The sequence below is a fragment of the Lupinus angustifolius genome, chromosome LG17, assembly GCF_001865875.1.
Source record: "Lupinus angustifolius cultivar Tanjil chromosome LG17, LupAngTanjil_v1.0, whole genome shotgun sequence".
Lineage (NCBI taxonomy): Eukaryota > Viridiplantae > Streptophyta > Magnoliopsida > Fabales > Fabaceae > Lupinus > Lupinus angustifolius.
In genome coordinates this window covers 13,157,402-13,180,633 of record NC_032025.1, presented here as the reverse complement: position 1 = coordinate 13,180,633, position 23,232 = coordinate 13,157,402, and the positions used below count along the sequence as shown (strand labels likewise).

Below are 23,232 nucleotides of genomic sequence, written 5' to 3'. Positions count from 1 at the left end.
TAAGCACACTTGATATAATATTAATGAACATAAAATATATGACATTCATAACAAAAAATATATTTAGTCATCTCCAATTTACATAGCTCAACATTACACATTAATTACATATAAACTATGATGTATCAAATATCCACCACTCCATGTGATTTTCACCTGCAAAATAAAATGAAACATAACTATTAATCAAACATGTGAAATATTCACTACTCCATGTGATTCTCTCCTACAATATTACACCTTAATTACATATAAACTATGAGATTTATGCTTATTTTTGTGAGAAAGAAATAGAAAATAAATAAAGAGAAGAAAGTGATGAGACAAATGAGGGTAGTATTTGCATAAAAAATATACTTTCCCTCCACTTTTCCACTCACACTTGGGGAAATTTTTTTTAGTATGGGCCCCAGTTTTTTTTCTCTCCTCCTCTTTTCCTTTGTGGACCAAACAATGAAAAAATTATTTTTCCTCATTTTTTCCTTCCACCCCTTTTCATTCCTTCCATTTTCTTCCATACCAAATACATCCTAAAAGTAATCCTCGATATCCCAATATCTGTGGTTGAGAAGATTTTTATGTTCTATTCTATTATCTTAGTTTTGTTAAATTCATTTTGTTTTGTAATAAAAAAGTATAAGATGAGTAATAATAATTTTATTTTTAATTAGCTAAAATACGATGAGTAGATGACTATCTAGTTGCACATTTTATTTTTAAGTTTACAAGATTTAAATAATGGATGTCCGTGAGCACATGTTTGGATAAAAATATATATATTGATTAGAAAATGGTGCTTTTATTTAATCTCGAAGGTGATATCTTTAAATTCCCTGCACAAGTATTTTACATAGAGTATAACAAATATATATCTATATCTATACTACTTATAAAGTAAAAACATAAAATAACTAACTATTCATGGTGTAATTTATAGTTCCCTATTTTACCCTCACTATTTTTTATTTTCTACCAAAAAACTATATACACAATGTTTCCCTTCATTCACATTATTATTTAGTTTTCAAAAATTATCATATTTACTACTTATAAAGCAAAAACATAAAATAACTAACTATTCATGGTGTAATTTATAGTTCCCTATTTTATCCTCACTATTTTTTATTTTCTACCAAAAAACTATATACACAATGTTCCTTTCATTCACATTATTATTTAGTTTTCAAAAAGTATCATATTTATTACTTTTTAACCACATTTTTTGAGAACCTTTTAAAACCTCCCATTTGAATTAATTTTAAAAAAACTGCATGTTAGTTATTTTTTCAAAAACTACCACATTCAAAGAAATTGTTACATATAAATTATTATATTTGATATTTAGAGCATATAAATTATACATTATAAACAATAGGAAAACGGGTTGACAAGCACGAGAGTGCCTGTCAACACGCTAGTATATATAGTATCAATACAAACATGTAAACATAGTAATATATTATATATAATTCATTTATATTAAATATTTTTAAAATACAATAATGGTTAAATATAAATTATATATATTATAATAATAATATATAAAACTCATACACTATTATTATTATATATATATATATATATATATTTTCTCTTTTTTTCACTTATACAAATTATTACCACAAAAAGATTAATAAACCAGATGTTGATATTTAAATAAGAGTTTAAAATCTGTGCACTAACAATGTAAAATTTTTTTATACTGTCAGCACATCATCTACCATTGTTTTGTATTACTTTTGTTTAAGAGTCAATGGTGGTTAACAAATCAATGGTGGATGATTTACTGACAGTGTAAAAAACACTTACACTGTCAGTATATACATATTAAATCCTTTAAATAACCACACGCGTGATTAGTGAATAGTACATTACACGCCCATGAAAGTCTTCCATGATTGATGTTAAAGAGATTGGACCACAAATATTTATATAACACTAAAGTCAATATTCACATAGCAATAAATAATCTCATAAAAATAAAAGATGATAATAAATATTATATAAAGAGTTTAAAATCTGTACATTGATATTGTGAAGTTTTTTTACACTATTAATATATCATTTATCATTGATTTGTATTATTTTTATTTGAGAGTCAATGATGATTAACAAATCAATGGTGGATGATTTACTGATAATGTAAAAACACTTACACTGTCAGTGTATACATATTAAATCCTTATATAAAATACTTACTACATGGAAAAAATTACATATTGAATTTATCATTATAAGATAAGATAATAATAATATAAGGTAATAGTAAAATAGAGAATATAATTATAAAAAATATAAATATTTAATTAAAATAGTTTGTGTATGTTATTTATGTTTCTTTACTTAGTATTATTTTTTAAGACCTGAAAGTCAATAATATATATATGAATTGATGAATATAATATAAAAAATCTAACGTATTAAATCCATGCTTGAAAAGGAAAGCTAAAAATACAAAAATCTTACGAAAATTCTATCACACATAACACACTCTTTGCGTTTCCGCTGACCTCTCCCTCTCTCTCTCTCTCTCTATCACTTACTCTCTTTCTTCGTCTGAACCCTAATTCTATCCACCGGAAACTTCCAATTCACCGGTGAGTCTCATTCTCTCCGGCAACGTTATCGTTTTACTTACCAATCACAAATAATCTGTTATTGTTGTTATTGTTGATGATGAAAATGATGTTGCAGTAGATGAGCGCACGATTTGGGAATAGTTGAGAGATCACAGGAGTTGGATTTCATCGCCGAATGGAGGGAGGTAGCGTCTTTACATTTTATTCTTCTGGTATCTTTCATATTCATTTCCATCCTTTTCCCCTCTCATAATAATTAGGGTTCTATTTGTATTCGTTTTAAATATGTGAGTAGGCTTGGTTTGATTTGAAATGGCGAGTTTTGTTTCCAAATGTATTTACTTTGGTTTTTTATTTGAAATATTTTTTTAATTCAAGTGGTTACTTTGGCTTTTCTTGAGGAAATGATGCGTTTTGTTCTAGAAGTATTTAATTTGTTTCTGTTTGATTTTGAAATGGTTATTTTTTGTTTCAAAAAATGTTTAAGTGCATATTTAGTTTTGAATTGTATAGTTCTGTTTCCATAAATATTGACTTTGGTTTTGTTTGATTTGAAATGCTGAGTTTTTTATTAAAAAATGTTTACCATAACAGTTTGGCTCTATTTGCTTTAAAATGGTGAACTTTGTTTCCAAAATATCTACTTTTGCTTTATATGAATTGAAATGGTGATTTTTTGGGTTAAAAATGTTTACTTTGGCGGTTTGGCACTGTTTGATTTGAAATGGTGAGTTTTCCCCTTCCCAACAGCCTGATATGGCTCATTGGTACTGAGGAGAATAGTTACAGGAATGCTTTTAATTATTTTCAGAAGGTTTTTTAATGATTTCTTTTAAGGAATATGATTGCTTAGAGTCTTGGATATATTGGTGCTATGCCTAAATGTGTAAACTGATGGCGATGTAGGGGACAAGATCTGCAGTCCCATGATGCATGTCACATCCCGGTGCCTTTAAATATCCAGTAAATAATAATGATAGATGATGAGCGTTTACTTGAACCTTGAAGAACATAGTTTACTTCTTTTAATTGAGACTTGATATAGAACAGCAGAGTTCGCTGAGTTATTACTTCTTAAACTGTTACTTGTATCCATATTTGCAGTTGTCATCTTAATATGAATAATGCTATTTGTCATGATAAACTTTCTATGGGAGTGCTTATGAATGATATGGTATGATATCTAACAACAGGTTACCTTTACTTCTCTTATCCATTACATTTTGGTCTAAAAAACAAGGGGATGCTAGTTCTACAAGCCATTTGTGAGTAGTTTCATGTAAAAATTGTGACATATAGAACTGCTCTTTAATAAAATAGGTTGAAGGAAAGAAGCCATGAAGGGACACCTGAGTGCTATTATGGCACTATGCAGAAGCTTTCTTACTGCATGATAGCTGTGTTAACTTTTCGATGCAATGTATGAAATTGAAGCCATTCAACATGTATCAGTTGTGCATTAAATAGATACATTATCATTGGGGCACCTAAGTTATTTGTTACGAGTTCATATAATATTTAGTTCCTTTTTAGTTAAGCTATGTTAGGTAATTTTTTGAATTCCCTTCATATTGTAAATTATGTATGGGAAAGTGCTTAAATGGTTAAGTTACTTTCTGCTAAAGTGACGATATATATTACACTACTTCATGTTGTGTGTGTTCCAAAGCAGTCATCAGCATCCTGAGTGGTTGCTATCATGCCGAAGTGTGCCAGTAATCTCTTTGGGTTGTTTTTTATGCATCAACCTTTTAAACTTTTCATGTATTTGTGTTTGTGTGTATGCTGATAAAGCATATATATCTATGTGGTGGATCTCATGTGCTGTGTGCACCTACCATGTTTCCTTGTTTATTTGTCTACATACATATTTATCTGTCTATTTTTTCATATATTTTTATCAAGTATAAGCACACATTTGTTGTGTCTCTAATTCTAATATGTTTATTTGTTTTAGGGATACACCCATGGATTATGATGACAATGATTTTCAAAACCAGAATCTCCATTTAGCTGGTGAAGGAAGCACCAAATTCCCACCATTATTAAGGCCATATGCTCTCCCGAAGTTTGATTTTGATGAAAGCCTTCAAGGACATTTAAGATTTGATAGTTTGGTTGAAACTGAGGTTTTTCTTGGCATTGACAGTAACGAAGATAACCAGTGGATTGACGCATACTCCAGGGGAAGTAGTGCCATAGAGTTTAGTTCAACTGCAGCCGAATCTTGCTCTATATCAAGACATAACAATGTTTGGTCTGAGGCCACTTCCTCGGAATCTGTTGAAATGCTATTAAAGTCTGTCGGACAAGAAGAATTTATTCCTAGACAAGCTGTCATGCTGGAATCTGATGCCTGCGATGAACTAGCATGCTTAACTAAGCAAATGGAGCCCAATCAAAAGTCTGATGATAAAAATGAATTTAAAGATATTGCTGTAGATTCACAGCCACCTGGTTGTGTGGATGAAAAGTTGTCTGGATCTAAGGATGATGTTGAAATGGAGCAGTCTCTGGCTGGACTTACCCAAGGTAATGAAAGATCCATTGTTGGAAGTTCAAGTAACCTGCAACCACAAGACGTTCACAGAAACACTGACTTGCGTGTGCCTGGGGATGGTCTCTTTACTGATGGCAAAAATTGCGATACTAACAAAAGACAATTTGAGACCCTGGCTGATAGTTCACTTGACAAAGAAACTCAAAATGGAAGTTCATGTCATCTTCATCCACAAAACATCGACTTGCCCGTGCCTGGGGGTAGTCTTTTTACTGATGGCAAAAGTAATGATACAAGTAAAAGGCAAGTTGATACTCTGGCCGATGGTTTTCTTGACAAAGAAACTCAAGATGGAAGTTCAACTCACCTTCGACCACAATATATCCACAGAAATATTGACTTGCCTTTGCCTGGGGATAGTCACTGTACTGATGTCAAAAATAATGATACAAACAACAGCGAAGTTGAGACTCTTGCTGATGGTTCTCTTGACAAAGAAACTCAGGATGTCTCATCTACTTCTGGGGTGAAGACTAATATTACTGCAGCTTTTCCAGAGAACGTCTCTTCTACTTCTGATGTCTCAAACATTCAAAACGGTCAAAATCAAGTAGTTGGTAGGAGTGATGAGGGGGACAGTTCTTCACAAATAGAAACTGATAAGCAAGATGTGGGATCTTCTGTGATAAACAATGAGTCTGATGTAGACACTCAAACTTTGGATGGAAATGCAGTTGGGTGCGGAGCACATCATACATTTAATCCTCTTTGTTCAGTCCCTGTGAATGAAGCTTTGGAAAGTGAGAAGGTACCTGAGGGCCTTGAGACTGGGATGAGTAGTTTTGTGGACTCCTTCAGGATGGTATCCGATGGTATTTCTGACTTGCAGAAAGATGAAACATGCTGTGAAGATACATGTATCAGAGATCTGCCTCAGGGCAATGCAAGTGAAGGTGCAGTGATGGAAGGTCAATCTGCACTACGTATTTGTGACTCGCTAAAGGTTACTGCTATTAATGATGATTCTAGTTCTAAGGGTCTAGAAGTTAAAGTCCATAATTCTTGTCATGGGACTAGTCCTAGTTTCCAGCTGAATGTGGATACTATTGAGAAGAAGTATGGCGAGAGCAGTGTTTGTAATGAAAACATGTTATTGAACATTGGTCAACACATGGATACAGAAATTTTATTAAGCAAGTCAGAGGCATCTAAGTTTTCTGTGGTGGACAATAACATTGCTATTGTGGGCGGAAGTAATAGTGATAAAGAGGGTGGAGATTTTTCCAGTTTCAGTGTGGTGGCTTCTACAAAACCTTGCATTTTAGGTGAGGCAGCTCAATTATGTGAAAACAATGAACCTGACAGACAGAGTGACCATGGACAAATCTGTAAAGATGTTTCTATCAATAATCAAGAGAGTAAAAAGGCCCCTCTTGATTCTAGTGAAATGCATTGTGATGTTTACCAATCCCATCTTGTTAAGGGATCTGGCTCATCATCTCTTAGAGCAGGTAGCTTGGAAAATGAGTTGACAACATCCACAGCATCAGTGGTTGATGTCATGCCTGTCAATAGTTCTGGTATGTTATAATTAATTACTTCACAAAATTAAGTTAGTTTAATATATGATAAGATCTAACTCGTATAGAGTTTAACTCCAAAGTTTATTTTTCAGCTTCAAATCTTACATCAGAAACTATTAGTTCAACATCTTGTAAAATAGATGTTCCACCTATCAGAGTTGTTTCCACACATGAAGTTATAGATCACAAGGAAGTTCAAAGGACAGTGCTTGTTGAGCCTGTATGTTTTGATGTAAAGGAAAAGTCTGAAGCCAAAATAGCTGAGGTAGCAGGATTGTTGTCCCTTGTTTTGTCTCCCAAACATGAAATTTCTCCTTGTCCTGCTACTGGAACTGAAACACATAATCTGTCAGACACTTCTGGACAACCATTATGCGAGACAATAAGCAATCATCTGCAGAATCCAGGGACTACTGCTACTGAGAAGATTGAACCTGAAGGAACACAAAATTATAATGTTAATCAAGAGTCCACTAAAGAGGTTGGTGTGGCTCCAGATCAATGTAAATCAATAGAGAAACCGAGTGATGAAGATACAGTTCCTTTTATTAATGATGACAAGGAGAAAATAGAAGAGAATCACCACAAGTCACCCTCAAAATTCTCAGGTAATCTTTAATCAAGTGTGATGATGGCCATATTTACTCTCATTGCCCCATCTGAGTTCTTTTTTTAACTAGTTGTCATTACAAACATTGGACTCTTACTAATGGTCTGTTTAGTGCATATGATTGGGGCATCTTCTTCCTGGTTATTTCTCTACTTATCTTGTATGTGATCGATCTACCCTGTCTATTCTTATTTTGTTCTGACTCTGTTGGTACGTAGCAAAGGAGGTAGTCAACCATTGGGTGGAACTGTGGAAAATATTTGTTTCCTGTTCTGTCTTGTCCTGTTTTTAAGTTAATCCATCTTTTGGTGGTAGAATTGTTGGATATAATAAGTTTAAACTATGTGCTTTGTGAGTTAATTGTAATGTTCATCTCATGTTCTTTTTGCCCTAACATTCATTAAAAAGTTTCCATGCCTATTACAAGATTAATTTTGTAGCTGACATTTTATTTATAAATGAAGGTCCTGTCTCTTCTTCTCATGTACCTGATTCTCACGTTGAGTTGCATGAGACTGGAGGTTCTCCTGCCTATCTTACCAATAGTACTTGCACTCCTTCTATTACATTTGGAAGCACTCCTGAAACTGAAAAGAATGGAAATCAAGTTAAGGCTTCTTGTAGTCTGAATTCTCCAGTTTCTGACATAAACACGGATGCAACAAATACACCGACTGCTGCTCATGATCCTAAGGGGAATGATGCATCTAAAGATGAGAGAAGCTTAACTTCTGAGGTGTCCCAAAGAGCCAATGCAGATTTGACTACGAAAGTTAAGGCATCTTGTAGTCTGAATTCTCCAGTTTCTGACTTACACACGGATGCAACAAATACATTGACTCCTGCTCATGATCCTAAGGGGAACGATGCATCTAAAGATGAGAGAAGCTTAACTTCTGAGGTAAGTCCAGTTTCAAATTCGTCTCAAAAAGTCAATGCAGATCTGACTATAGAAGGAAAAGATGTTGGCGAGAGGCTACCACTTCCGCTTACTGCAGCCAACAAAGCACCAATGGTAATTCTTATTGCATTTCATAATAAAGTCTAAAAGCATTGTCATCTTGAATTTTATTATCCATATTGCTTATATTTCAAGGTTTAGTTTCCCCCTGAACTTGGAAAAGGGCTTCCTGAAAGATTCGTTGCCAGATTCATTCTGCAGTTTTGATTATGAAGTGATCTGATAAAATTATTCCTTTTCTTCTTCCTCTTCCTTATTATTGAAGGTTTTGGATGAATCTCCATTGGCTTCTGGGCTAGGTACTGCAAAAACCAAAATTGCAGGTAACATCTCCCATGGGAGTCCACCAATATCTGATGGTGAGGTAACACATAGTGTTTCTAAAGGCACACCTGAGCGCAAAACTAGGCGAGTATCTAATAAGACACCTGGAAAGGAATCTTCTAGAAAAAGACGTCAAGCCAAAGAAAAACCTCTCGCAAGACAGTCAGAAAAAGAGGGTGGATCAACTAGTGTTTCCCTGAGCCCACCTCCTGGTTTTCAGCGGATGCATTCCAATGAGGTGCAGCAATATGGGCATGGTGATTCCAACAGTACAAAGCCATTTGCTGTTTTGAATTCTTCCACATCTGGCCTTCTAGATTTGAATACTTCTGCTTCTCTACCAGTTCTCTTTCAACAGCCTTTCATGGATATTCAGCAAATACAACTCCGTGCACAGATCTTTGTCTATGGAGCTTTGATGTGAGTTCAAATGTTGGTTATGTTGTATTTTGTTTAATTTTTATTGATGTTACATAGACGTGATGTTCGTGTGCTTAAGAATAAGTGCTTTCTTATCCATTCCCCACCTGATCCTGACACTGTCACTCCCACATGGTTAGCTGAAAAGCGGTTAAGTCTTCACCAGTTTTATTGTTAGGCTCAGTTTTAATCGGTTGCTGAACCTTAAACATATTCTGTACTAATTCATTCACTATGCTTGCCACAAGTGTATTTTCATGAGATCTTTTTTTAGTCAGCTTGAAATGTTCTATACTTTCCAGTATGATAATCATTGTGCCAATTTTCTCATTGATGTTGCTGCAGTCAAGGCATTGTTCCTGATGAGGTGCACATGATAGCAGCTTTTGGGGGCCAAGGTTTTTTTAATTATGACCCTTTGCATGGTCTTTTCTGTTATTTGTTTATAACCAGATAATGACCTCCTAGAAATTGTACTTTTATTAGATGGTGGAAGGAGCATGTGGGAGAGTGTCTGGTGTTCCTTCATAGAAAGGCAGCATGGTCAAAAATCTCATCCTGGTAACCCAGAAACACCTCTGCAATCACGATCTGGTACCTCATGTTATATATAGGTTTAAATTCGTTTAATTTTACTCTGATTTTATTTTGTAACTCATTGAGAATTGAAATCTGCAGGTCCAAGAACAACTGATTTGACAGTTAAAGGAAAAGCTATGTCTTCACCGCTTGGCCGTGCCAGCAACAAGGCAACTCCACCAATTGTAAACCCATCAATATCTCTTTCATCTCCTGTTTGGAGTCTATTAACCCCCTCTCACGATTCCCTGCAATCTAGTGCCCTTGCGAGAGGTTCTGTAGTCGATTATGCCCAGACACTTGCTTCTTTACATCCTTATCAAACTCCGCCAAGAAGCTTTCTTGGACATACCACATCTTGGATATCCCAAGCCCCCCCTCGTGTACCATGGATTGCTTCTCCTTATCCTGCACCTGATAATAGTTCCCATCTTTCCGCATCACCTGTCACAGAAACAATCAAGTTAAGTTCAGTTAAAGGATCTTCTCTGCCTCCTTCATCTGCTATAAAGAATGTTCCACCTGGTTTGCCAGCTTCCAGTGCATGTCTACAGAGTATCTCTGTAGCAACTACTCCTCTGCTTGATACTGGCAATGTGATGGTATCACATGCTCAGCACTCTTCAGATCCAAAGCCCAAAAAAAGAAAAAAAGTTATGATTTCTGAGGACCTTGGCCAGAAAGCTTTGCAATCTCACACTCCACTACAGGCAACTCCTGATTTCAGTAGCCATATATCTACTGCTGTGGCGATTGCAACCCCTGTTGGGAATGTGCCAGTAACTACTGTTGAAAAACCAGTCGTGTCTGTTTCTCCTATGTCTCTTGTTGGTCACAGCAAAAGTGACTGGAATGTTGAAAATAGGATTCTATCAGATGAGACTCTTAAGAAAGTTAAAGAGGCTAGGATAAATGCAGAGGAAGCTTCTGCTCTTTCTGCTGCTGCGGTGAATCATAGCCTTGAGATATGGAAACAGTTGGATAATCAGAGAAACTCTGGACTAGTGTCAGACATTGAGACCAAATTAGCTTCTGCAGCAGTTGCAGTTGCAGCAGCAGCTGCTGTTGCAAAGGCAGCAGCTGCAGCTGCCAATGTTGCATCAAATGCTGCACTGCAAGCAAAATTGATGGTTGATGAAGCATTAGTCTTGTCTGATTATGAGAATTCTCGCCAATTTTCTTCTCCTCAGCAGGGTATGAGTGACATTGGAAAAGCGACCCCCGCTTCTATCTTGAAGGGTTCTAATGGAACCAGTAGCTCTAGCTCTATTATTGTCGCTGCAAAGGAGGCTGCTAGAAGGAGAGTGGATTCTGCTTCAGCTGCCAGAATACAAGCTGAAAATTTGGATGCTATTGTGAAGGCTGCTGAGCTGGCAGCAGAAGCTGTATCACAGGCTGGAAAGATTGTAACTATGGGTGATCCTGTGCCATTAAGTGACTTAGTAGAAGCTGGTCCAGAGGGCTGTTGGAATGCAGCCCAAGAGTCTTCCCAGCAAGCAGGTATTTTGGAAGGCATGACCAGAGGTCTAGTGAACATTGACAATGTTGGAGATAGACCTGAATCTTCTCGTACATGTAACATAGATGTTTCATCTGATGAAACGAGGAAGCAAATTGTTGCAAGTGTGAAGTCACCTCTTCATATGGTGCAAGATGAGAGGTCACAGGATCCTATGAGATCCATTGATGGCATTTCCACTTCTATTAACATCAACAGAAAGAGTTCAAGAGGATCAAAGCGCTGCAAGGTTTCCGATTTGGTCAATCCCATTGATGTGCTTCCTGAATCTGGGACTGAAATTCAGGCTTCTTTGGCTGTTGATAACCGATCTGATAATATGGAGGAAAATAACATGAAGGAAGGCTCACTTGTAGAGGTTTTCTCCTGGATTATTTGCTTTTTTACGTTGATTTAGTTCAAGTTGCCAGATTAATGCCAATGAATAAGTCCTAGTTTTTAATGAAAATTGCTTGTGTGCTTAACAATTTAAGAAATTTTATAAATTAGATTTCCTCCTAGCTAACTGAAGAAATCATATAATTGTTTATCAGGTTTTCAAAGATGGGGGAGAACTTAAGGCGGCATGGTTCACTGGCAATATATTGAGCTTGAAGGATGATAAAGCTTATGTTGGCTACAGTGTGCTTTTAGCTGATGAAGGTTGGTCAAGCTTATGCATGCTTGCTCTTTAATGAGAATTAAATATCTTATTAACTACTTGAACACTGAGAAAAACTACTGATTTTATTTTCCAATTTTTTTCTGTTCATGTAAGAGCCTATGGATTTAGGCTCATTTTTGTGCATTCAGGACTCTTCTAGAATTAGAAACACTGGAATGTAAAAGCTATTAGATCAAGTTGTATAACTCTATGTCTGCTATATTCTTAAGGTTTTTGTCATGGGCTCTATACATCATTCTTAATTGAGGCTTTGATAATAGATGTAGCAATTTGTATCTGAATACTCATAAGTTGTGTATATATGATATTCACCTTGTTTCCTATGTGTACGCATCTTGGAGGTTAATGAATAACCTGTCATTTCAAATGAAGGTCTCATACAATTGTATTTTCTTTCATTGTGCAGTAAAAGGTTAAATAAATAAATTTCACTGTTTTCTAGGTGCAGGACCTTTAAAGGAGTGGGTTTCACTTAAAAGCGAAGGAGACAAACCCCCCAAGATACGCATTGCTCGTCCTCTTACAGGTTTGCATAATGAAGGAACTAGGAAGAGACGAAGAACAATTATGGTAGATTATACTTGGTCAGTTGGGGATAACGTTGATGCATGGATACAAGAAAGGTATGATTGTCTAGTTTTCAAGGGATGATGGAAACTGATGTTTATACATAGTCATTATGACATTATGTTATATACCATAATCCATATATGCATTACATATATGTTTGGCAGTTGCAGCTAGCTTACATTTGGTTTTTTTTCATCAGCTGGCAGGAAGGAGTTATTACAGATAAGAACAAGAAAGATGAAACGACATTAACTGTTCACTTTCCATGTATGTACATTATTTGATTTGATCTAATGTTGCTTTATATTGTGCTTAACAATTTTTAGATCATGCTTCCTGGAAATACATATTCTAATTGGCTTTTTGCAGCTAGTGGAGAAACATCAGTTGTCAGAACTTGGCATCTCCGTCCATCCCTTATTTGGAAGGATGGGAAGTGGATTGAGCCTTCCAGGATAGGAGCAAAATCCAGTTCTACCCATGAGGTACTTTGTCAACTACTGATTTTCTTGACTTCATGCTTGTCCATGCTGAATTGTACATTTTGATTGCAGGGTGACACACCAAATGAAAAACGGCCTAAGCGGGGTAGTCCTGCATTAGAAGTAAAAGGGAAAGATAAAATTTCAAAAGGAATTGATGCTGTAGAGCCAGTAAATGCTGGCGTCTCGAGCTTACTTAATTTAGCTGAAAATGAGAAAGTTTTTAATATTGGCAGTAAGAATGAAAATAAACCCAATGCACAGAGAATGGCAAGGAGTGGTCCTCAAAAAGAAGGGTCAAGAGTGATTTCCGGTATTCCTAAACTTGGGAAGAAAAGGAAATATATGGATGTAAGCAAGCATTATGTTGCAGATGGGACAGGAAAGATTAATGATGGAAATGATTCAGTTAAGCTTGCAAATTTCATGCTACCTCGAGGTTCAGGATCACGCAAAACTGATGCCAAAGAGAAAGTAGGGGCTGACACAAAACTGAAGACCTTCAAGTCTGGAAAGCCACTGACTGCTTTTGGTAGAGTGATCCCACCAAAAGAAAACTCTTTATCAAAGTCTCGTTCTAATGATATGATAAGTCGTACAGGGATCAAGGATTCTCCTAAGATTGCATCTGTGAGTTCATCCCATTCTGGAACCAGTGGAGCTGTAGGGGGGTCAATCTTGTATTCGTCGCATGCAACTTCAGCTGATTCTCATCCCACTAAAAAGACACCAGCATCAAGGGCAAGTAAAGGAAAACTTGCTCCTGCTGGTAGGACTTTGGGTAAGGTTGAGGCGGAGAGGGCTTTGGTGAAATCAACATCGGATGTCGTGGAGCCTCGTAGATCCAATCGCAGAATCCAGCCAACGTCAAGAGTAAGTGCATGCCTGCCTTGTTATAATCTCTAATGATTTTTTTTTTCATATTTCAAAAACGGAAATCAGCCATTTTTAACTACCTGACGTTTCTTTAAAAATTGTAAATTTATATATCTCTTGCTTTGTGCCTAATGTGGGTGGGTTGGCAGCTACTAGAAGGATTACAGAGCTCTCTAATCATCTCAAAGATTCCTTCTGGTCCTCATCATGACAAGGGTCACAATACTCATAATCGCAATGCTTCTAGGGGTGAGAATCTCTATTTATAGTTTTCCTTGAGTTCCTTGCTTTTAAGAGGGTGTACCTTGATGCAACAGTAAGGAGCGGCCTTAGTTGGAGGTCATAGGTTCAAATCCTGAAAACATTATCTCCACCTGTGAGGGCAGGGAGTACATCCGCTGTCCCACAAAGTGTCACTCTTTGTGATTGGTTAAAAAAAATATATTTAATTTTTTTGATAATTAAGTATTTTTCTGACCAATCACAAACAATGACACATGAAGATGTTCACCTGCGAGGGCAAGGTGACATACATCTTTCCTTCTATTGATCTAACCTGGTGGGAGCATCATGCACCAAACCTTCTTTTTCCTTGAATCGCCTGCTTTTATTGCTTGATGAATCTATTTTACATTTCAACTAATTGATTAATTGTAACACAGGTAATAAATAACCAAAGGTTGAAAGGAGTTGCAATGATGCTCTGTAGTTGAAGGACCAACTGTCATTAAATGACCTCACTACATTCAGTCTCAACATATAAATGTGTACATTTTATAATAGAGAACATAGGAATGAAAATTATTGCTTCCTTGGGTTTAGGAAGAGACTATTATGGTAGATGTTCATGTTGATTTAACCATATTTACATTATATGATATGATCCATGTCGGTCATAAAATGCACTGTAGGCTGTATATTGAATTTAAATCATCAATGTTGACTGGTTTGTAGAGGTTTGCTGATATGATCAAGATAGTGAAGTCATGCTTCACCACTGAATTAGGCATCCACTTGTACGTGTCTTTTGTTCCTCCGATTTTCTCATTTCCTAAATCTCAATTTTCACTTCAAATATTTTCTGGTTCAACCTTTATCAAATTCAATGTTAGGAAATAGTTGGGTAATGATTAAAAAAGTTGCTAATCTGTTAAATTACCGCAGTAAATTAGTTGAGAAAAACCTAGAAGCAATGTTATGAAACTCTAATTGGATATCAAACTAGTAGAGATCATATATTAGGTTATATTTAATTAATAATTATATAAGAATATTTAATTAATAATAAATATTTTTAATAATAAAGTAAAATATTTAGTAAATTATATATCGATATTCAAATTGGATGTTCCTCAAAATATTTAATAATTATGTTTAAGTGATATCTATCCACCATTTTCAAATCGAAATAAAACAAAATATTTAAATTAAGGTTCTCTACTTTTTATTTTAAGTGAAATGTTTAATTTGTTTCTCAAGTTATTTCAATTTAATGAGATTTAATATAATTGGATTGGAATTTTCAAGGTTCAAAGTGATTATACCTCTCACTCAGTAAATATTGTGAATTAGGTCGTTCATATCGTTCTCTTCTCATCATTGCGTTGCACGGGAGTAAACAATTATGTCACAAATAAATTAGCCTATAAAATATTACATAAAATCTGCAGCCAGCATATCTATTAACACAACCCATGGCTTATACCCCTGTAGTCCTATACATGATCTAAATTGAGTCATCCACAAATATGAATGAACTAAATTTCCACCAAGGCCGTGACTACATAAGTTAGCACCAAAAACTCTATCACTTCTTTGTCAAAACTTTGATCTGAAGTTACAAGGGTGAGTCCACCATGATTGGTGAGTTTGAGTATAAAATGAACATCTACAAGTTTTTTACCTCTGATTAGTTTTTCAGTATGCATTTTAACTAATCAGTGGTGGATACTCTTTTACTTTATCCATGTACAGTCAACCTCACTTTAAAGGAAACTTATTCCTTGCTTCCCTTTATCAAATGTTGGACCCTCTCCCACTTTGTCACTTTCTTCATTTCCTCCATCCATTATGGAGTCTATTTCCACTGTCATGTTTCTAGCAGCAAGTTTCGGCGGATGGTGACCATCTTCGCTCAGTTCTTATCAATGAAGGGTTTCTCGCACACACAGGAGCTGGGATATTCATGAAACTCTCCTCTTCCGGGTTTCATCTCATCTGGCTCTCCCACGAATCCTCTTTGGCATGCCTTAACTTTTCTCGCGAAGGTATCCCAATCCCGTTTATGCCTTTCCAACAACAGTGCACTAAGCCTCTTTGCATTTGGTCTGATGGTTCTTTTGTGACCCATCTACCTCCTATTATGTACAAAATGACATTAGCAACACAGTTGATATACACTTTAACCAAAAAGTGGTATATTTATAAGGGACAAGAATCAGATTTAAGCTTTATTTTTTGAAACAAGAGCAAAGAACAAAAAGCTACAATGAGTGAAGTTATATATTCTTGCCTTTGACCAGCGAGGATCTTGGCCATATTACCATTGTTGTTAGTGACAAACACATTGCTTTCATCACAAACAATGTAGTCAAAAGCAGCAAGGCGGGAAGAGAATGGAAGAAAAGGTTTCAGCTCTTCTTCGGCAAGCATCTCCTTTGTATACATGCTGGGGAAAAGATCTTTGAGAGGCTTCATGGTCTCATCCCCACCATATATCTCTCCGGATGCAACATAGAGGTATGTGTCATTTGTAAAACCGAGAGCTTGGAGCATCAAACCCACTTCGTGAGGAGTAAGAGGACATCTCCCACGTTTTCGCTCCTCATCAGGGTTGAAATCCTGTTTTATCACAAGGTAAGGGCCCATGCATTTGATATCAGTATAGAACTGGTTTTAACTCCTTTGAGACAGCATCACATGGGTGGAAAAAGGTCAAAATGTCATCAACTCATCTTTCATCCAGTTCAAATGATAAGATTTATCATCAGAAGTCAGAGAATTGAAGTCTTACGGGCAATATTGTCCACCTTTTTCTGATTTCACCAAGCTCGAGTCTTTCTTTTTCACCCCCACCAAAATAACAGCCTGAAAATGCCAGCATATCTGGCTCAAACCTGGCATAAATCATTCTAATTTATGAGAAACCATACATTTTATAGAGGCCATTGTTCAAACCTGCCATATTGTTATTATTAAGTTGCACCAGAGAATTCACGTTTTGGAATCCTTCATGTACAATTAGTTTCAGAAAACCATAAAGGAGTTGATAAAAAGGGAAATAACCAATGAGATTGGGAGAGCTGAACGATTAAAAAATATATAGGCAGATTATATGATTAGGAGACGCGAGAGTAAGAGTGAGAGAGAACAAAGTAAAGAAAACAGTTCTATATATTAAAATTAAGTTTTTTTGATGGTAATGCAACATCACTTTGCTTTAGATGGAATTTAAATTTAAACTTTATAATCAGATGTCATTTAACATACCTTAAATGGACTGCAATAAAACGGTTTGCCATTTTTCGCATTCTAATAACAAGTTTTTGACTAAGTTGTCGTATAGGCTTTGTAAATCTCAACGCATGATAATTAACACGGCAACGTAACTTTTGTAACTCATCGTCAAGGTCATTTGTAAGTCTATAGCCAAACTTTGTCAATTGCAGAACCTGCAAAGTTACCCAAAAGTCAGTTACCACAACAGCCAAATTCAGAAGGATTCCAAACTCACATTAACCAGAAATGTTTCATCATGACAATCATTTATAGAATGAAAACATCTTTTATTTAAATAATTTAGAAAACTTCAAACACGTATAAATTATAAGAAGTGCCCTTACTTGCCACCTCAAGAGTATTGGCAAAACTTGATTAAGATAATATTCAGGTTCTGACTTCCTTGGGACACGCATTGTATATGGGGGTTTCTCCATTGACCGCATGACCTTGTCAGGAACTCTTTAAACAATAGGAATATCTTTTGCGAGATAAGTGATGAACCAATTAACATCGAAAATATTGAGGAAGTCACTGTATTCAACAAAAGTGTTTTTACCAAATGAAGCGGTAAGTTTGGTCTTTATTAACATAACCCTAATCTGTCTTTACTATATCAACTCTAATCTAATCTAACTATCAAGCAAGGACACATCATTTTGATTCTCCATGACAAATGTACAACATGCGTGTCTTAAATGTCCAATTAAAAAATATTGCTTCAGCTTGGACACGAAGAGACATGGACACAACAGGACATAATCATTTTTAAATTGAATATATATATTACCTATCATCCTTCCAAAAAGAATGATGATCCAACTCAGGTAAAACTAGTGTAGCATTAAGGATTCGTGCAACCACAACAGCATCCGTGATCTGGAGAGGAGAACATGATTGTCATTTACAAAGAAAGAACTTGCTAATTTAATATATATAAAAATGACAATGTAGCATATCATAAAACTTATGTCCAACTTACCCCAGTTCTTTGCTGGTTCAATCCTCCACTTGTTGCAATAAGCAAGTAGCCATTTGACTTGCGCTCGTGCACAGCAGCTACATTATCCAGTTACCGAAAGAAGATAGAAAGTGACATGTAGAAAAGTTAGTATGTAGTTCAGCACTTCACGATTCACAAAAGGTCACCATATATTAAAGAAATTGCATTTCAATGTACTTGTTTGTCACCAGCTATCAAACAAGAAACAAAAGGTGGTGAATTAAACTTCCGAGCAAAACTTCGTCCTCTTTCTTTGCATCCATAGTAGTATTTAGAATATTGTGATTTCCAAATATCAATTGGGGCATGACCATTTCCATCCTACAAAGATTTAAGTCAATTACACTACAAGTTTGCATACAGATTAAGAAAAACATTTTTTGAAACCACAACAGCAACACAAAAAGAGAGTAAATCATTGTTTTAGTCTCCAAAACAATAAACATTGATACTGTCAATCCTAATTTTAGCAAATTGTCATACTAGTCCTTCAAATTGTAAGGATCAGTCATATAAACCATTGTTCAGTCAAATTAGTTCTAAACGAGGATCAAATTTTTAGTCTTTGACCGGGTATCCCACAGACATGGCTAGAGACTAACCTTCCTACTGAAGGTGATGCTTAGGTAAAACATACCCCAAAGCGGCAACTTCGAGATTGAATCTCTGACTTGCAGGTAAAGTTTACCCGGGAGCACTGTCCACTTTCGCTGCGACCAACAACTATTGTGTCAATAAGGATAAATTTAGATGACAAACTACAATGACATGTAGCCTAGTTGGTAAGCGTTGGGAACATACAGTGTGAGGTGTAGGTTTGATCCTTGCCAATACTCTTTATATCAATTTCCCTCCCCGGACCCTATTAACGGGGGCATCTAAGGGCCTCACTAGGGGACCCCTCCACGAGGCCCACAAGGTGAGTCTAGAGTTTATCATAAGCGGAATGTTAATCACCCTGTCAATTGTAGAAACTTTGTATTGGAAAATATTGCATTTAATATATTAAAATATTTTCCAATACAACACTTTCTATTTTTTAATTCTTTAAGGCCCCTTACCATAAATGACATGTTACAATTCCATGCACTAATATATTCTCTTACGAAACATATCGACTAAAATGGCCGGTTCTTATAATTCTGGTGACTAAGATGAGCAAGGACTGAAATAGGTTAAGAAAAAAGGGATGGCTCCCCCCCCCCTCCAAGATTTCTTTTCCTCCGTGTGTGTGTGTGTGTCTATATATGTCAAGGTTTTGAAACACAGAACGAAACGGCCGAAACATAACAGAATCAGCTGCTCCCAACCCCTCCACCGTCTCCAGTTTTCATGTTATTTGTGAAAACTTGTGAACAGATCATGCCGCAGCGATCGCAATCCACATTGCATCATTTGTGATATTTGTGATCGTGAAAACCGCAAAACCACCAAAACCATGATTGCTATTTAAAACCTTGATATATATATACACAAATATACGTATGCATAATAAGATGATAACATGACCATGATTAATATAAATTAGATATATGCAAGGATGAAATTTAGATATTCTCACGAGTCTTTATTGGAAATTTAGATTTTTCTTTAACATGAATTAAATTTTCGCCCCTAAACTATTTTTTTGATCTTGTCCCTGAAGATGGGTATAGGCTTTATAATCACCCAGCCCACAAGGCGGGTCTAGACGAACAAGGATCCTCTCCCTTAATGGAGACGCAAGTGCATGTTTCTCCACTTGTTTTTAATGGCAAACGTATAATTTCATTATAATCAAATGGATAGATGTGTCATTGAAAGTTGCATTTCTCTTTGTTTTTTGAAGCATTTGCCTCTCCATTAATGGAAAAGATCCTAACTCGGTCTAGATTTTACCATAAAATGACATATTACATACAAGGGACTAATACTTGTCAACCTTACTAAAATTATTATGAACTAACATGACCAATGCTTACAATTCCATATACTAAAACCATGGCTTATTATAGAAATAATGCAAATTATGCAATGCAAAGGGATAGAGAAATAATAATACATACCAATGTGGAGTAGAAACTGTGGTGAACGAATCGTTGAGAATACAATTCAAGATTAGTAGCCATGTGACCAGTTAAGAGTGAAATCATACCCAACCCAAATAGCATAAATCCGCATACCATTGACAATGAAATTGGTTTCGTCGTGGATCTCCAACACACGTTCTTCCCATTCAAATTGGTTTGTTGTTGTAACAAAGTCACACCCATTTGATTAATTTTTTGGGTTCAAAAAATCGAACCCAAAGACATCATCGTTTCGTTGATTGAATGATGATTCAGTTTGAATTTCAAATTTTGAAACACCCCAATGGGTACTGAGACAGTGTAGTGCAGTAAAGCTGCAACTTTTTCAAGGTTGGGAGAATTGAATCAATGTGGGTATGAAAGTAGCTGAATTTTTGGATGTTGGTAAAAGAAGAACCCTAATTTAAGTTTTTTTTTAGAATTATTTTATTGTGAATGAAAATGAGAATCAGTGTGTGTGCATGAATGTGAGATTGTGAGTGGGAATGTTGAGGAAGAGATTTCATTTTTTTCAACTTTATTCGTTCCCTTTTTTGGGTACTTAGGAATTAATCAGCTCACAAATTAAACAATTTGGTTCAACTTGTTGCATTAACTTTGAGTTATGGATATGTAATTATATTAAATATTTGGAGTTATTCTTAAATTTGAGTTTTAAATATGTCATTGCCCTCAATAATAATTGGAGAAAAAGCTTTTTTATTTGCAACTTAGGATGAAAATGTTTGTCATTATGCATTTATGCCTTTGATATGTGATTTGAATTGTCTAACTTTTTTTTTTTTGAAGACTTTGGAACTTTGTTTTATTTTCATATAAGCAATTATTGGAAGGAACAATCTCACCTTCCGGAAAAATATTAGTTTATTACACGTAAACTGATAGATACTATTGGTTATATAAAAAATGAAATAATTATTTTATTTAATTGTTTAGAGAAAAAATAAAATAATAAGTGAGAAATAATTATTTCCTCAAAAGGAATAAAGTTCAAAAGAGAAAAAAAACATTAAATTGGAGATGTGAATAAGGTGGAATGAGATGTTTGAGAGAATGATGAAACAAATGCATTTGATAGTGAAACATAATCTTTTATGTCACCACAAAAAAACTCTCTATAGTGGTGTGGAGTCATTAAAAAATGAAAGTGAGAAATGAAAAGGATGACAAATGTTGGAAAGGTGGAGTAAGGTGCTTTACAAGAGCTCCAAAATGATATCTATTTTATTTATTTATTCGTTAATTATAGTTTTTTAGGAAGATGTTAAGTTTCGGTCCATTCGGATCAGGTTTTAGGCAAAAAATGACCCGATCCAAACATTAATTATCATGTGGTCTGAATTGGTCTGATCTATTTATATTAAGATGTCCAATCTAAATATAATATGTGGTTTCGGTTTGGTTTGAATTGGTTTTTTTTTATAAAATATTAAAATTGTAATTATATTCAAAACTCATAAAAATGACTAAATATTAAGCATAAAACAACAATAAAAATAGTGTTCAACAACATTGAAAACATTAAAATGTGTGCAACAATAATATAAGTAAACAACATCATAAAATACTAATAAACAATAAGACAATAATAATAAAAGTAAAAAATAGTAGTAACAACAACAAAATATCAATAATAACAAGACAACAAAACAACAAGATGTCAATGACAATAATATGAGCATCGATAACGTAATTTTAACAGTTACAATGTTCACCGATGATTAATAACAATAATACTTTCACAACAATAATACTTGAATCCTCTTTATTTGGTTGTGGGATTGGTTTAAGTTCTAAAAAGTGTATCAAATATAATCAATATGATTTAAAACATAGCAACATATATATATATATAAAAGTGTGTTATAGAATATAACAAATAAAATANTTGGAGTTGAGACTTAAGATTAAGTTTGGAAAACACTTAAAAGTATTACACACTTAAACTTTACATACAATTTCGGTCTGGTCTGGATCGGTTTGGATCCAAGAGGTGAAACCAAAATCCGGACCGGACCAATCGGTCTTTAAAAAATAAGTCCAACACGATCTAAATGCATTTGGTTTTTACGGTTTTGATCTATTTTGGATCGGTTTTTGGTTTTATTATTTGACCGGTCTGGATTTGAATATTAGGAGAGGGTTAAGATTTAAAAAATAGTGAGCACTCATTTAATTATTTTATTCATTCAAGATATTTTATATGTGCCGGATTAATAATTGAGGAAACGAATTTTAGATTTGATTTTAAAATATCACATAACTAATTTAATAAAGATATTTGAGAATTTTATAGACAATTTTCTTATATATGAAAATTTTGAAAGACTAAATTAAGTTTGGTGGAATCTTTGTTTACTTTCTAACTATAATGATATATTTCAGAGTTTTATAAGGATACAATGTCATTATGTTATATCGATGACTCTACCTCATATGAGGGAAAATGATCTTCGGAGTAAGGAGAAAAAGTTTTATTAAATTGTTTTGATAATAATAAGTTTGATCTATTTTACCCAATAGAAATGGAATGTTTGTATAATTGATTATTCATATCTTAATATTATTAACTTTTTAATAACAATAATACATGAATTATGGTATTGTTTATGTAAAAAGCTTCACTATCTGGCCAATGTTAAACTCAAATAAAATTATGACTATAATGTATAGGTTACTTGAATGCCATTATTGAACGATTTGCTAACCAACAATCAAAAGATATGATTAAATTATTTTTCTCCAATTGTTAAGGTCTAGTAACGTGAGCACAATAAATATATCTTATAAATGATGTTTTTTAAGTGAACTTCGTACTATGCCTTAAAATTTTATTTAAAAAATCCAAACAAAACTAGATTTATATCACATATAATTTTGGTCGAATATGTTAATGCAAATCAAATTAGATGACATATTATTTATATTTGTAAATCGGATGATTTTTTATGTAGAAGTTAATTCAAACAGAATTATGATTAGTTAGTAGAGGCAA

At 34.6% G+C, this 23,232-nt stretch overlaps 1 protein-coding gene and 1 pseudogene across 2 annotated transcripts; one reads left to right on the top strand and one right to left on the bottom strand.

Moving 5' to 3' along the window:
• Window positions 3,900–14,687, top strand: LOC109331142 (platelet binding protein GspB-like). Of its 2 annotated transcripts, none has more exons than XM_019565457.1 (15): window positions 3,900–3,999; window positions 4,537–6,659; window positions 6,755–7,270; window positions 7,737–8,287; window positions 8,499–8,977; window positions 9,323–9,375; window positions 9,464–9,571; window positions 9,656–11,433; window positions 11,609–11,717; window positions 12,182–12,362; window positions 12,509–12,576; window positions 12,679–12,794; window positions 12,864–13,664; window positions 13,817–13,916; window positions 14,330–14,687. In XM_019565457.1, coding segments are annotated over exons 1-15 (6,996 nt in total). In that variant the 5' UTR covers window positions 3,900–3,997; the 3' UTR covers window positions 14,341–14,687. The 2 variants fall into 2 exon arrangements, with proteins under 2 accessions (XP_019421002.1, XP_019421003.1); XM_019565458.1 differs by having other exon boundaries at window positions 7,731–8,287; window positions 12,188–12,362.
• Window positions 15,246–20,734, bottom strand: LOC109331144 (annotated as a pseudogene).

Bases quoted from the DNA above. Each gene is read 5' to 3' on its own strand.
- LOC109331142 (XM_019565457.1), top strand. The intron at 12,363-12,508 runs GTATGATTGTCT...TTTTTTCATCAG, and splicing joins GATGCATGGATACAAGAAAG to CTGGCAGGAAGGAGTTATTA. The intron at 12,795-12,863 runs GTACTTTGTCAA...TTTTGATTGCAG, and splicing joins AATCCAGTTCTACCCATGAG to GGTGACACACCAAATGAAAA.